This window comes from Pleurodeles waltl, chromosome 4_2, assembly GCF_031143425.1.
Source record: "Pleurodeles waltl isolate 20211129_DDA chromosome 4_2, aPleWal1.hap1.20221129, whole genome shotgun sequence".
In the NCBI taxonomy this organism is placed as follows: domain Eukaryota; kingdom Metazoa; phylum Chordata; class Amphibia; order Caudata; family Salamandridae; genus Pleurodeles; species Pleurodeles waltl.
Genome location: NC_090443.1, coordinates 195,028,507 through 195,044,592, shown reverse-complemented (window position 1 = coordinate 195,044,592; position 16,086 = coordinate 195,028,507). Strand labels below are relative to the sequence as shown.

At 47.1% G+C, this 16,086-nt stretch overlaps 1 protein-coding gene across 1 annotated transcript in view; it reads left to right on the top strand.

The window, feature by feature from the left end:
- Positions 1 to 15,470, top strand: part of LOC138292459 (myomegalin-like) — a 1,643,599-nt gene extending 1,628,129 nt beyond the window's left edge. Inside the window, exon 34 of the mRNA XM_069231077.1 lies at positions 13,733 to 15,470. Coding sequence (XP_069087178.1) covers positions 13,733 to 13,816 — 84 coding nt within the window. The 3' untranslated portion in view covers positions 13,817 to 15,470. The remainder of the gene's footprint in view (positions 1 to 13,732) is intronic.
- Positions 15,471 to 16,086: the final 616 nt, after the last annotated feature.

Genomic DNA, 16,086 nt, shown 5'->3' with positions numbered 1-16,086 from the left:
CAGGCCAGCTACAGGGACCCAGTGAAGCCCGCTGAACAAAAGTAACTTAAACCTGGTTGCAACAGAGATGATTTGGGGTGCAGACGAGGTGATGTGCCAGTGTCAATCCCCACAGCAGTTGAATAGATGCGACAATTTTCCCCACGCAGTTAAAGAGATGCGTCAATCTTCCCCAAGCAGCTGCAGTGATGCAGCTGTGCCCATGTGCAGTAGTTCCGAAGGTGATGTGTCAGAGTTGATCCCCGTAGCAGAGGCGATGCATTGATTTTCCCAGTGTAGTGAAGCAGTGACTTTATGGTGTAGCGGTTCTGAAGTCGATGTGCTGGTTCTGTCTTTGCAGTAGCGGCAATGTGTCTGAGTTGATCCTTGCAGTAGGTTCTGAACCATGCAACAGGGGCAATGCACTGGTTCCAGACCCAGGACAAGATTGTTGCCACTTGGCAGGTCCAGACTCACAATTGGCATTGTCCAGGTGCTGTAGCAGGTGTGTTAGAAGTCTTTTGTGTCACTGAGACTTCAGAAAACAGAAGACCAGTCAGCTGGCCCTTGAAGTGACTCTGGGTGTTGAGTTCAAGTGATGTGGGTCCAGTCCTTCTCACCTAGTGAATGAGGGCAGCAGGTCAGCACAGCGAAACCAGTTCTTCCAGAACAGCAATCTAGCAGAGTGGCAGTCCTTGTAGCAGCACAGCAGTCCTTCTTCCTGGCAGAGTATCCACAGGCTTAGAAGTGTACTGAGTTGGTCGGGTTTGAGGTCCAGTTCTTATACCCAGTGGTGCCTTTGAAGTGGGGGAGACTTGAAAGAGGGGCTTTGAAGAGCACAGAGGGCCACCTTTCCTGCCCTGGCTCCAGACTCACTACAGGGGGTTAAAGAGCCCTTTCTGTGGAGGCATGACACAGCCTATTCGGATGTGTGACACTGTGTCCAGCTCCTCCCTCCTATCCCACCCAGGAAGGCCCATCAGGATGTTTATGCCAGTCACACCTAAGCTCCCTTTCTGTGTGACTGCCTCGAGGGAATGCACAAGGCCCAACTGTCACCCACCCCAGACATGGCCTTTTCAAAATTGCCACAATAAATCTGACTTTACCATGAAAAAAGATTTATTATTACAATTCCATAGGTATTAAACAGGACATATCTACCCCTACTCAATTAAGAATTACAGTTTATTAAAGGTAATAAGGAATCCCCAATGTTATCCTATGTGAGGAGAGGGCCTCAATGTAGTGAAAAACTATTTTGAAAGTGTCTCACTACCACCACATGTAAAACGTCAATGTATATGTCCTACCTTTTATTTACAGAGCACCCTGCACTATGGGCTACTTAGGGCCTACCTTAGAGGTAACTTATTTGTAATAAAAGGGGTTTTAAGAGCAAAGTCGACATGGCAGTGTAACACTGCATTCAGGCTAAAATGGCAGGCCTAGGACATCTTTTAAAGTGCTGTGAAAAAGTAGCCTCTTTCTAGCATGGTTACACCCATTTTTGTCCTGTTTTTCAGTGTGTTTTTAATGTGTCACTGGAATCCTGGTAGTCAGGACCCAGTGCTCATAGTTTGTGGCCTACTTGTCAGTCAGTTTCACTGTTTTTGTCAGTATGCTTTATGTGTGTCACTGGAGTCCTGCTAACCAGAACTCCAGTGCTTATGCTCTCTCTGATTCCAAATTTATACTTACATACTGGTAACCCAGTATTCCACTCCAAATTTGTATACTGGACCCCCCTTATAAGTCCCTAGTATATGGTACCTAGGTACCCAGGGCATTGGGGTTCCAGGAGATCCTTATGGGCTGCAGCATTTCTTTTGCCACCCATAAGGAGCTCATACAAACACTTCTTTAGGACTGTCATTGCAGCCTGAGTGAAATAGTTTAAGCACTATTTCACAGCCATTTTCACTGCACCAGGTCACCTATAAGTCACCTATATGTCTAACCTTCAGACCCTGAAGGCTAGGTGCATAGTAGCTGTGTGTGAGGGCACCCCTGCACTAGCAGAGGTGCCCCCACGTGGTCCAGGCCCATTTTGCCAGACTTTGTGAATGCGTGGTCACCATTATAAGTGTGCACTACATATAGGTCAATACATATATGTAGCTTCTGTAGCAAAGTACCATCTTTCTTTGCATGTTACCCCCAATTTTTGCATGCTTGTCAGTGAGTTTTGCCTGTCTCACTGAAATCCTTCTAGCCAGGACCCCAGTGCTCATAGTTTATGGCCTATATGTGTTGTCAGTATGCTTAACTGTGTCACTGAAGTTCTGCTAACCAGAGCTCCAGTACTTATGCTCTCTCTACTTGCCAAATTTGTCATTACAGTTTAGTGACTCCATATTTCAATTCTTATTGGCACACTAGATCCCCCTTATAAGTCCCTAGTATATGGTACCTAGGTACCCAGGGCATTGGGGTTCCAGGAGATCCTTATGGGCTGCAGCGTTTCTTTTGCCACCCGTGAGGATCTCATACAAACATTTCCTCAGGACTGTCATTGCAGCCTGAGTGAAATAGTGCACACGCTATTCCACAGCCATTTTACACTGCACTAACTAACTTATAAGTCACCTACATGTCTAACCTTCATTTACTGAAGGCTGGGTGCAAAGTTATTGTGTGTGAGGACACCCTTGCACTAGCAAAGGTGCCCCCCATTTTGTCCAGGGCCAACTCCCCGGACTTTGTGAGTGCGGGGACACCATTATAAGCATGCACTACATATATGTGAATACATATATGTAGCTTCACAATGGTAACTCCGAATATGGCTATGAGAGGTGTCTAAGATCATGGAATTGTCCTCCCAATCCAAATCTGGTATCGGGAGGCCAATCCCATGTACCCTGGGGGCTCCACCATGGACCCCCAGTACTGCCAAACAAGATTTCTGAGGTTTCCACTGCAGCCCCAGCTGCTGCCACCTCACAGACAAGTTTCTGCCCTCCTGGGGACTGCACCGCTCAATCTCAGGAAGGCAGAACAATGCATTTCCTGTGGGAGGAGGGTGTTACACCCTCTCCCTTTGGAAATAGGTGTTACAGGCTTGGGAGGGGTCGCCTCTCAGAGCCTCTGGAAATGCTTTCAAGGGCACAAATGGTGCCCTCCTCGCATATTCCAGTCTACACCTGTTCAGGGACCCCCCGTCCCTGCTCTGGCACAAAACTGGACAAAGGAAAAGGGAGTGACCACTCCCCTGTCCATCACCACCCCCGGGGTGGTGCCCAGAGAGAGCCATCTTGGATTCCAAGGTGTGGGGACCCTCAGGAGACCTCTGAGTGGCAAGAGCCAGCAGGTAATGTCAGAAACCCCTCCGGATAGGTGCATACCTGGTGGGTAGCCAATCCCCCTCTCAGGGCTATTTAGGGTCTCTCCTCTGGGTGTTTCCTCAGATTTGGTTTGCAAGATTCCTCAGGACTCCTCTGCATCCTCTACTTCAGTTTCTGATCCTCGGATCAACCGCAGACTGCTCCAGGAACGTCTGTAACAGCAACAAAGTATCCAGGACGACTCCTGTGACCTGCAACTTCCACTCCAGCCACCATTTGCAACAGTTTCCAAGGTGTGCATGCTCTGAGGACTGCCTCTCTTCACCCTGCACCAGAAGAACCTAAGGAATCTCCTGTGGAGTGATGGAGTCACTTCCCTGCTTCTGCAGGCACCTTTCTGCGACGACAAGCGGTACTCTGGGACTCCTCTCCTGACAAACAAGCGTGTTCCCTTCTTCCAAGAATCCATCGTGCACAGCGTGGCCCAGGTCTCCAGCACTCCATCCTGCGACGCACAGCTCCCTGAATTGCTCTCCAGCGGCATGGGACCTTCCAGTGTAGTGCTGCGACGATTGCACTTTGCATCTTCTTTGTCCCCGTGTTCTGGGACTTCCGTGGGTGCTGCCTGGTCTTCTGAGGGCTCTCTGAAGTTCTGAGAGCCCCCTCTGTCTCCTTAGTTCGAGTTGAGCCCCCCAGGTCCCTCCTGGGTCCAGGCAGCTCCTTTTTGATGCAAACCGCGTACTTGCTTGAACCAAGGCTTGGCGGAATCCAGCAACGCAAACAACCTGCATGCAACAACTCAACGTGGGACATCTCCTGCACCATGCAGGAACCTGCAGCCATCTTCTTTGGTGCTCTACTGTACTTTTCTTCTGACCGGAAAATCCACTTTTGCACCTTTTTCTGGGTTAGCAGGGCCTCCTGTCCTTCCTGGACTCTTCTTCGACTTCTGGACTTGGTCTCCTCTCTCCACAGGTCTTCAGGTACAGGAATCCATGGTTTGTTGCTTGCAATCTTGGTTCTTTCAAAATCCTTTAACACCACTTGTAGTGTGTCCTGAGGAAACTTGCTATACTTTACTCCTGCTTTCCTGGACTCTGGAATTGGGTACTTTACTTACCGTTGGTGTTTTCCTACACTCCCTTCGCCCCTGTACACACTGCACCTGCCTAGGGGGGAATTCGACATTCGCATTCCACTATTTTATTACATAGCTTGTGTTGCCCCTAGGCCCATTGCCCATTGCAATCTATTGTATTTTCTACTGTTTGCACTATTCTATGACTGTTCACCTACCTGATTTTGGTTACTAGTGTATATATTGTGTATAATACTTACCTCCAGAAGGAGTATTGCCTCTAAGATATTTTTGGCCTTGTGCCACTAAAATAAAGTACATTTATTTTTGGTAACACTTAGTATTGTCTTTTATTGTGTATAAGTTCTGTGTAACTATAGTGGTATTTGAAGAGCTTTGCATGTCTCCTAGTTCAGCCTTGGCTGCTCTGCCTACAGCTACCTCTAGACAGCCTGGCTTCTAGACACTGACTACATTTCACTAATAAGGGATAACTGGACCTGGTATAAGGTGTAAGTACCTTTGGTACCCACTACAAACCAGGCCAGCCTCTTACAAGTGCTACTTAATGGATGGCACAAGCAGTGTTGCAGGTCCACTGGTGCATTTAATTTACAGGCCCTTGGCACATGAAGTGCAATTTACTATGGACTTATCTCAGTAAATTAAATATGCTAATTAGGTATATACCAATCAAACTATATTTTAGGGCGAGAGCTCAAGCACTTTAGCACTGGTTAGCAGTGGTAAAGTGCACAGACTCCTAAGACCAACAAAAACGAATTCAGCAATGTTTGAGGCAAGCAAAAGGTTTGGGAAAAGGCCACTGTTAGAAATGGGGTCTTTGGTTGACAGTCAGGTTACCCCCTGTTCAAGCAAGGACCCTCACTCTAGTTAGGATAAAAGAGAATCACCCTCAGCTAACCCCTGCTTACCCCCTTGGTAGCTTGGCAGAGCAGTAGGCTTAACCTCAGAGTGCTGGGCGTAAAGTATCTGTACCAACACACACAGTAACTTAATGAAAACACTACAAAATGACACAACACCAGTTTAGAAAAATAGGAAATATTTATCTAGACAAAACAAGACCAAAACGACAAAAATCCAACATACACAAGTCAAGTTATGATTTTTTAAAGGTTTAAAATAAAAAGAGTCTTTAGGTAGTTGTAACACCACACTAGCGCTGCTAGCGTGAAAATGTACCTGGTTTGCGTCAAAAATAACCCCGCACGGGCGGTGGGCGTCGAAAGTAACCCTGCACGGCTGTGTGCGTCGAAAACAACTCGGCACGGCGGTGCGCGTTGAAAAAGCCAGCCACACGACGATCCGAAAGTCCCGCGGCGCAGGGTGCGATCTCTCAGCCTCCGTCAGCGATGCTGCGCGTCGTTTCTCCTGCTCCGGGCGTCGGTTTTTCGGTCGCGTTTCCTGCGCCGTCGTTTCTCAGCTGCGGAACCGGCGTCGCGTCGTTTTCTCAGCCGCGATCGGATTCGCGTCGATCTTTTCTCCGCACGGCGCTCGGTGCGTGTATTTTTGTCCTTAGGCTGCCAGCCTCTCCTTTCAGGGTCCCAGGAACTGGAAGGGCACCACAGAGCAGAGTAGGGGTCTCTCCAGAGACTCCAGGTGCTGGCAGGAAGAAGTCTTTGCTATCCCTGAGACTTCAATAACAGGAGGCAAGCTCTACATCAAGCCCTTGGAGATTTCTTCTTCAAGATGGAAGGCACACAAAGTCCAGTCTTTGCCCTCTTACTCAGGCAGAAGCAGCACTGCAGGAAAGCTCCACAAAGCACAGTCACAGGCAGGGCAGCACTTGTTCCTCAGCGATCAGCTCTTCTCCAGGCAGAGGTTCCTCTTGATTCCAGAAGTGTTTCTAAAGTTTGTAAGTTTGGGTGCCCTTCTTATACCCATTTTAGTCTTTGAAGTCACCTTTCTTCAAAGGGGACTCACACCTTCTTGTGAAATCCTGCCTTGCCCAGGCAAGGCCTCAGACACACACCAGGGGGTTGGAGCCGGCATTGTTAGAGGCAGGCACAGTCCTTTCAGATGAGAGTGACCACTCCACCCCTCCCTCCTAGCAGAGATGGCTAATCAGGAAATGCAGGTTACACCCCAGCTCCCTTTGTGTCACTGTCTGGTGTGAGGTGAAAAACAACCCAACTGTCAAACTGACCCAGACAGGGAATCCACAAACAAGGCAGAGTCACAGAATGGTTTAAGCAAGAAAATGCTCACTTTCTAAAAGTGGCATTTTCAAACGCACAATCTTAAAATCAACTTTACTAAAAGATGTATTTTTAAATTGTGAGCTCAGGGACCCCAAACTCCACATGTCCATCTACTCTCTAGGGGAATCTACGCTTTAATCATATTTAAAGGTAGCCCCCATATTATCCTATGAGAGAGACAGTCCTTGCAACAGTGAAAAACGAATTTAGCAGTATTTCACTGTCAGGACATATAAACCACATTACTATATGTCCTACCTTATCCATACACTGCACCCTGCCCATGGGGCTACCTAGGGCCTACCTTAGGGGTGCCTTACATGTAAGAAAAGGGAAGGTTTAGGCCTGGCAAGTGGGTACACTTGCCAAGTCGAATTTACAGTGTAAAAATACACATACAGACACTGCAGTGGCAGGTCTGAGACATGATTACAGAGCTACTTATGTGGGTGGCACAACCAGTGCTGCAGGCCCACTAGTAGCATTTGATTTACAGGCCCTGGCACCTCTAGTGCACCTTACTAGGGACTTACTAGTAAATCAAATATGCCAATCATGGATAAACCACTTACATACAATTTAAACAGGAGAGCATATGCACTTTAGCACTGGTTAGCAGTGGTAAAGTGCTCAGAGTCGAAAAGCCAACAGCAACATGTCAGAAAAATATAGGAGGCAGGAGGCAAAAAAGTCTGGGGATGACCCTGCAAAAGCAAAAGTCCAACACGACCCCCTACCAGCCTAAAGCCAGGGGAGAACAATCAATACCTTGATGTACTTCCCTGATTGGGGCGATAGAACAGGGACCCAGGCCCACAACAGCAGGGGCATGTTCCAGTTCTACGCCTTCCTGACTCCAGTTGGATCCCTCTGTCCATACTCTCAGGGCCCACTAAGCTAACCCATGGGGAATCCTTCTCCACATCTACAGACACCATCTGTGCAACACCTAACTTTGCTTTGCTCACAGATGTATTGCAATGGGCAGATAGTACCACCAGGGCCAACACAGTGGTGTTGCCCACTCCACCCCTGGGGTGTGACTCTCGTCCTTCCCCCCCCAGGGGCAACTCTGTCCACCAGGACAGCAAGCCACAGTGGCCCCAGACAACTGTCAGGGATGAGAGCCCGCCCTCAGGCCTCTCTAACCACTGGGACTGTGGAGAGTGGGGGGCGGTAGCCCCAGGTGCCTGGCACCCTTTGACCACTCTCTCTTCCACCAGGTCAGGGATGACAGCCTGACCCTGGTCCTCCCCTCTGGGGCTCTGTACCCTCCCTGCAGAAGCGGCACCCCCAGAGTCCAAAACTGTCAGGGTGCTTGTAGAAGCAGTCCTGCACAATTCTTCCATCAGTGCAGGGATGTTAACCTGCAACTGATCCTCCAACCTGGGGTCTGTACCTTCAGGTTGGACCAGGGCCAGGGGTGAGGCTTCCCTCCCCCTGCCCTCTCTTCTGGGGTCCTGAACCACCCAACTAGGAGCGGCCCCCCCAGAAGACAACATGGTAGGGGTACTGTTAGCAGTAGCCCCTTCCTCCAGGTCAGGGGGGACACCCTTAACCTGGCCTCCCAATCCAGGGTCTGTACCCACAGACTGGATCACTGCCTGGCAACCCAGGACTTCCTGGGGGGCATACCTACCCCCTACCAGGTCAGAGTTTACCCTCTGAACCTGGTCATCCAACCCAGGGTCACCACCCTGCGGTTGAACCACTGCCTGGCACACCAGGACTTCCTTGGGAGCACACTTACCCCCCATCAGGTCAGAGTTTACCCCCTGAACCTGATCATTCAACCCAGAGTCACCACCCTGCGGTTGAACCATTGCCTGGCACACCAGGACTTCCTTGGGAGCACACGTACTCCCCATCAGGTCAGAGTTTACCCCCTGAACCTGATCATTCAACCCAGAGTCACCACCCTGCGGTTGAACCATTGCCTGGCACACCAGGACTTCCAGGGGGGCACACTTACCCCCCTCAAGGGACACACTGTCCCGAAGGGCCACACAAGAGTCTGGCTGGCGCAGGTCTCCTGACCTCTGCCCATCTGACAGAGTCTGGATTCCCCCCAACCCAGAAATGGTCTCACCAAGGTCAGTCATGGGGGGCTCTGCTCTCAGAGCTGACCCCTGACCCTCCAGGTTCTCCACTGGGGTCCGCAACCCCCTCTCAACCCTCTGTCTGGACTTCTGCAACCCCTCACTAGGAGTGGTACTGCCAGACACCAGAACTGGTGGGACGCTGGCTACAGCCGCCCCCCCAAGTTCTCCTGACACTGTGGGGTCTCCCTCAACAGATGGCCCTATGGTACAGGCTAGGCTCCCCTCCTGGGGTTCCCGCAGGGAACCCTCCAGGACCTGGGACCGGATCTCGGGCACCTTGGGCCTCAACCCATCCCCATTCCCTCTCCTCTGAGACTGGACATGGGGTCCCTCACCCATCCCACTACACTGGGACCTACCTGGGACACTACAATCCTTCCCTACCTCACCTGGTTGGGAACTACCTAGAACACTCCTCTCAGGAGCACCCCCAAATGCCTCTTCAGACTCTCTGGTACTCACCCAGAAGTCTGCCTCCATTGTAAGCTCCCTGGGGTCAGAGAACTCACACTCCACCTGGTGTTGGCATAGCTCTGGAAAATAAGGACTAGACATATGCTCTCCAGCAATTACATCACTCAGCCCCTCACATGAATTAACCAAAGTACCCTTCACCCAACCATCCAGTGACTCTGCTTTGACAAAGCACCCCACATCACCCTCCTGAGACTGGTGAGACAGTACCTGACTGTCCCTGACACTCAACCCACACTCTTCTGGGATGTTTTCACACTCCATAACCAGGACTTCTACCTGGGGGGAACCCCTCTCCCTGTCACTCTCAACTAGAGTCAGTAGAGTGTCCCTCCCACCAGTAGGAATATGACTCCCCATGCCAGTTCCCCAATCTACCTCAGAGACCCTGTGCATCACTGGAGCTACCTCATACCCCTGAACCTCCTGGCGTGTGTTAACTCCCTCCTTCAAGTAGGGCACCACCTCTCTGGGCATGTGTACTTCTGCAGCATCACTGGATATACAATTGTTGCTGCCACCATTCCAGCTGGACTCAGCCCTCATGACTTCCAGCTCTTTCAATTTAAGCTCGTAAGCATAAATCATTTTTTTAATCTCTAAGTCCCTCCTCCTTTCTTCCAACTCCTTGAATCGGCGAGCCCTGTCTGCCCGTCTGTCCTGTAACTCTTCAGGAGTCAGACCCTTGGGTGACACCCTGCTATCCCTCCTGGGGACCCTCCCCCCAGGCGTAACAGGTATCTCCACTACACCACTGTGTATCCTCTGCACTTCCCCACCCACATTCTCCTCCTCTGTGTGCCCTCCAGCCTTCTTGATTGTCACCCCGGCCCTCTGTGCCTGTTGCAGCTCCCCCTCCCTGGTGGAGCTCTCAGTGGGACAGTCAAGATCTTTAAGGAACTGTTTCAATTGAGCAACTGAGTACTCCTTCAGTTTCTCCATTTCAAACACAGCTCCAGCTGTTGCATCTCCAGATTGAGACATGATGGTCACAAGTGCAAAGTTCCAAAGGCAGAAAAAAAATAATTTCCCAATGAAGTAAAAGGGATCAGCAAAATCATGGAAGTAGAATAAAAAGAGTCCTTAAGAGAAAAATCAAAAGATCACCAAACAAGTAGTATGTGGTCACGTAGTGGTCTGAGATCAAAACAGTAGTGTACACTTAATTACTGTATGTCAAGCACAAATACAAGTCCAATCCCGACCGCTGGTCACCAATGTTAGAAATGGGGTCTTTGGTTGACAGTCAGGTTACCCCCTGTTCAAGCAAGGACCCTCACTCTAGTTAGGATAAAAGAGAATCACCCTCAGCTAACCCCTGCTTACCCCCTTGGTAGCTTGGCAGAGCAGTAGGCTTAACCTCAGAGTGCTGGGCGTAAAGTATCTGTACCAACACACACAGTAACTTAATGAAAACACTACAAAATGACACAACACCAGTTTAGAAAAATAGGAAATATTTATCTAGACAAAACAAGACCAAAACGACAAAAATCCAACATACACAAGTCAAGTTATGATTTTTTAAAGGTTTAAAATAAAAAGAGTCTTTAGGTAGTTGTAACACCACACTAGCGCTGCTAGCGTGAAAATGTACCTGGTTTGCGTCAAAAATAACCCCGCACGGGCGGTGGGCGTCGAAAGTAACCCTGCACGGCTGTGTGCGTCGAAAACAACTCGGCACGGCGGTGCGCGTTGAAAAAGCCAGCCACACGACGATCCGAAAGTCCCGCGGCGCAGGGTGCGATCTCTCAGCCTCCGTCATCGATGCTGCGCGTCGTTTCTCCTGCTCCGGGAGTCGGTTTTTCGGTCGCGTTTCCTGCGGCGTCGTTTCTCAGCTGCGGAACCGGCGTCGCGTCGTTTTCTCAGCCGCGATCGGATTCGCGTCGATCTTTTCTCCGCACGGCGCTCGGTGCGTGTATTTTTGTCCTTAGGCTGCCAGCCTCTCCTTTCAGGGTCCCAGGAACTGGAAGGGCACCACAGAGCAGAGTAGGGGTCTCTCCAGAGACTCCAGGTGCTGGCAGGAAGAAGTCTTTGCTATCCCTGAGACTTCAATAACAGGAGGCAAGCTCTACATCAAGCCCTTGGAGATTTCTTCTTCAAGATGGAAGGCACACAAAGTCCAGTCTTTGCCCTCTTACTCAGGCAGAAGCAGCACTGCAGGAAAGCTCCACAAAGCACAGTCACAGGCAGGGCAGCACTTGTTCCTCAGCGATCAGCTCTTCTCCAGGCAGAGGTTCCTCTTGATTCCAGAAGTGTTTCTAAAGTTTGTAAGTTTGGGTGCCCTTCTTATACCCATTTTAGTCTTTGAAGTCACCTTTCTTCAAAGGGGACTCACACCTTCTTGTGAAATCCTGCCTTGCCCAGGCAAGGCCTCAGACACACACCAGGGGGTTGGAGCCGGCATTGTTAGAGGCAGGCACAGTCCTTTCAGATGAGAGTGACCACTCCACCCCTCCCTCCTAGCAGAGATGGCTAATCAGGAAATGCAGGTTACACCCCAGCTCCCTTTGTGTCACTGTCTGGTGTGAGGTGAAAAACAACCCAACTGTCAAACTGACCCAGACAGGGAATCCACAAACAAGGCAGAGTCACAGAATGGTTTAAGCAAGAAAATGCTCACTTTCTAAAAGTGGCATTTTCAAACGCACAATCTTAAAATCAACTTTACTAAAAGATGTATTTTTAAATTGTGAGCTCAGGGACCCCAAACTCCACATGTCCATCTACTCTCTAGGGGAATCTACGCTTTAATCATATTTAAAGGTAGCCCCCATATTATCCTATGAGAGAGACAGTCCTTGCAACAGTGAAAAACGAATTTAGCAGTATTTCACTGTCAGGACATATAAACCACATTACTATATGTCCTACCTTATCCATACACTGCACCCTGCCCATGGGGCTACCTAGGGCCTACCTTAGGGGTGCCTTACATGTAAGAAAAGGGAAGGTTTAGGCCTGGCAAGTGGGTACACTTGCCAAGTCGAATTTACAGTGTAAAAATACACATACAGACACTGCAGTGGCAGGTCTGAGACATGATTACAGAGCTACTTATGTGGGTGGCACAACCAGTGCTGCAGGCCCACTAGTAGCATTTGATTTACAGGCCCTGGCACCTCTAGTGCACCTTACTAGGGACTTACTAGTAAATCAAATATGCCAATCATGGATAAACCACTTACATACAATTTAAACAGGAGAGCATATGCACTTTAGCACTGGTTAGCAGTGGTAAAGTGCTCAGAGTCGAAAAGCCAACAGCAACATGTCAGAAAAATATAGGAGGCAGGAGGCAAAAAAGTCTGGGGATGACCCTGCAAAAGCAAAAGTCCAACAGCCACCTTAAGGCTATCGGGTCTAACAAGCATGCTGATGTTGTAGCAGCTTACCAAACGATATTTAATAGCATATTGTAAAGAAAAGAAAACAGATTTGATTAATAACACGTTATTAGACCTACAGACCCATGCCCAAGACCCACCGGCCCATGACCCATTCAGTGATACATAAAAGGCTAAGGGTCCACAGGCGGAAACGAGTGACCTATTCCAAGCCACAGTGGCTTTCAAACAATTGTTCGCGGATTTGAAGAATGTTAGCAACAAATCCAGTCAGTTATTAGTCCTCCTCTGATGGTGCATATAATGCTCAGTCACCACAGTTGCAGTTAGTGTCCTGATCCAAGGCATAAATGTAATTGGCACATATATGGAGCACTACAGCAGGCTCTGGTGATAGTCCGTGTTTACTCTGAGCCAGTGGTTACCGGTGGGGGAGCACCAGCACTTATTTTTTGGGGCCCATGACTTGTTTTTCTGTACCAGGCAGTTACTTGAGCAAAAGACGCATATGGGAAAGACTGAGGAAGGGAAAGACTGAAAAGCGCACAATGGAAGAAAGCAGAAAGCTGCAAGAGTGAACTGAAGGGAGTCAGGGAGTGGTTGTAAACGGATTAAAAAGACCCGAGATGGCTTTAGGATTACGCTGCCTCAGTATTCTGTGCTCACATTTGATTGCAGCAGCCGCTTGTTACAGAGGAGAGCTTTGGGCACCAGCAGTTTTTTATTTACGAATTTAGCACTGATGATAGTGCTAGAGTGGAAGGCTTTCAACTGAGTATTCGGACTTTGATTTGGGCAATTTAGTTGTCCCCCTCTTAATGATCAACTGACTGTGCTAAAGTTTGTTTTAAGGGCCACTGCAGTCCTGTGCGATTTTCTACCCAGAACAAGTATTGGGAAGGTCGCTTCAGGAGTAAGATCAGGAGAGAGAAGCAAAGATTTTGGTTGGTTTTTATTAGGGTCCTTCACCCTGCTACATGTTCCCTACGTGGCCTCATCCACACTAGAGATTGATTATTCTTAAAGTTCAGTCAATGCGTTCACACTAACGTTCTTCTGTTGCGTTTGCTATGCCTAGACAAACGCGTACGGTTGGCTCCTAGCCGCTGCTGTTGTGTCATGGCATGCTGTGTCTGTGTTCATTTCACACGTCTTATTCAGAGCAGTGAGAAAGGTGTTTCTGCCTCAAGAACAGTTATGCCATTTAAACATATTTTCCTGCATCCCCCCTCCCCTACAGGCGCAATCCAGCACCACACCTCAAAGCTCTGCGGTCACGAGACACCTGCCGCCCGGGAGCCTACCCGGAAGAAAAGCAACCTGAAGACACAGTAGAGAAAACAGAAGTGCGTCAACATTAGAGTGCGCCAAGATTAGAAAACCAGTCTATTGATCTCACGAGCTGTGTCCATGGCAGGGGCGAGCTCTCATCTTTTCACTCACTCTGATTGGCTCTGTTGTGGAATGGGTGTGACTACTGATTTTGTGAACTACTTTACTAATGCTGTTTGATCTACTCATAGAAAAATCCTATATTTATTATTTTTGGCAGGTGAAAGGATATCTATAAATCCATCTATCTACCTATCTGTACATAAGCACACAAACACGTTACTGAATAGTAAGGCACAGAATGCATGGTTCATAAAAGACTGGGGTGTGCGTACATTTCGTGTTTAAGACTTGAGCGAGAGGCACCACCTTCTAACAGTGGCATTAGTTTGTCGACCTTGTGATACAGATAATATTAAATTGTAAAAATCAAGTGCAGAACACGTACAAAAGTCTTTCTAAAATAATCTAAAAAAATAATTGTCACTTCTTAGTAAGGATGATCAATATTTTCAGCCAAATATGTCCGATTAAGCTCTTGTTTAGGGTCTTCAAGCTGTAGCTTTACACTGGAATATTAATTTATATGAAATGGTGCAATATGACAACTTGAGTAGTGAAACAAAGCTTGTGTTAGTGTATCTAAAATAGGTGAACAGTATTATAGTATTTAATTTGTGACGTCATATAGGCTACTATGGCTATTTTTATGTCCTGTGATGCTCAGAGCTGAGTTAATTTTTCATAGATTTTAAAAGATTAAAAGGATAAGGGCTTTTATTATATATTGTAAGAACACACGCTCTATTCCATACCTGTGGCTGTTGTCATACTTTAATGAAGAGTGCCAAATCTCGTTGGTCAGCTGCTTTCCCCTCTTATTTGTCAGCAGGTTGGCCAATGATTGACTATGAGATTTGTTCTTTTCACTGGACGCTGAGGCGTTACATATATACAAACGTTTCCAGAGATAAAACGCAGCTGCTGAAAACAAATACAAATGTTATCTGTGAATAAATTACATGATTTCAGCTTTTCGGGTTTATTTTTTAATTGTATACTATGTATATTTCTTCAGTGTCAGTCTAAATGGCATGGATTTTAGTTATATCACCAGGTTGCTTTACAATGCCATATAATATTTTTGAGAGTGAGTAGGTAATGAGTTTTTATTCATGCAACGCTGGTGAATACATGCATAGAAAAGCAGAGTGACGATTTCAGACCTCATCCGGCCTGTCTTGCAGAAGTGAAGTTAGAACAAATTATCAAATTGACACGGATCTTTTAAGAAAATGTTTTGTCTTGATTGTGGAATTACCTTTCATGTTGATATCTTGAGTGCTGTGAACATGAGCATTTACTGACATATAGAAAAGTTTAGTTTTACCCTTTAGAAATTAGGAAATATGTACCATCAACTCTCGTTAAGCCTCTAGTTGTTGGGAAGAGCAGTTGGCATAGTAAATTTCAGGAGATTAACGATTATTACATGACGCCTCCTATTATTTATAAAATATGCAGTTAAACACTGTAAACATTTCATACCTTCAAATTGCCAATAATATTTAAATTCCAGCCATGTCATAAATCCTGTCTATCATCCTGCTTTATTCAAAAATAATAAAATATGATTTCTAAACGTTTTGGTGATCACTCATGGTTGTTTGTTTACGATTTGTGGTTGGTTACTTTTGTAGCGAATGGGCAAGCAGTGAATCGTGACATAATATTTCTGAACAACAACACTTACTCATTCTTTCAAATCCTTCTGTTTCCACTAATTACGTGGATTTATAATTGATGAATTTTCCTCCAGGTAACACAAGCTAAATTTTAATTATGTAACATTGATTTTCACTTTTTTTTGCCTATTAAATGTTCTCCTTTTTGCACAGTCTTTTTTCCATTGTACCAATATGGGATTGAAACGTTCTTTTCAAGCTCAATGTATAAAATTCAAGCCTTGAAGATGCATATTTTTGCGACAATTCCAACAATTATCGACCATAAACTGTATTATTATATTTGCTCTTTCTATTATTATTATGACTTTTGCGTTAGCATCAACATTTCTGTTATTTTTATTTAATATGGTTATTGTAATTGATACCGTTACAACCGTGGCCATTGAGCCTCTTTATTTTTGATAACTATTATCAGTATTATTAGTAGTAAATGTGAACAAATCAATGTAGCACACTATAAAGAGTACATTATTTCGGAGCACTGAAGTGTCACTTTTCTGTACCCTGGAGATGA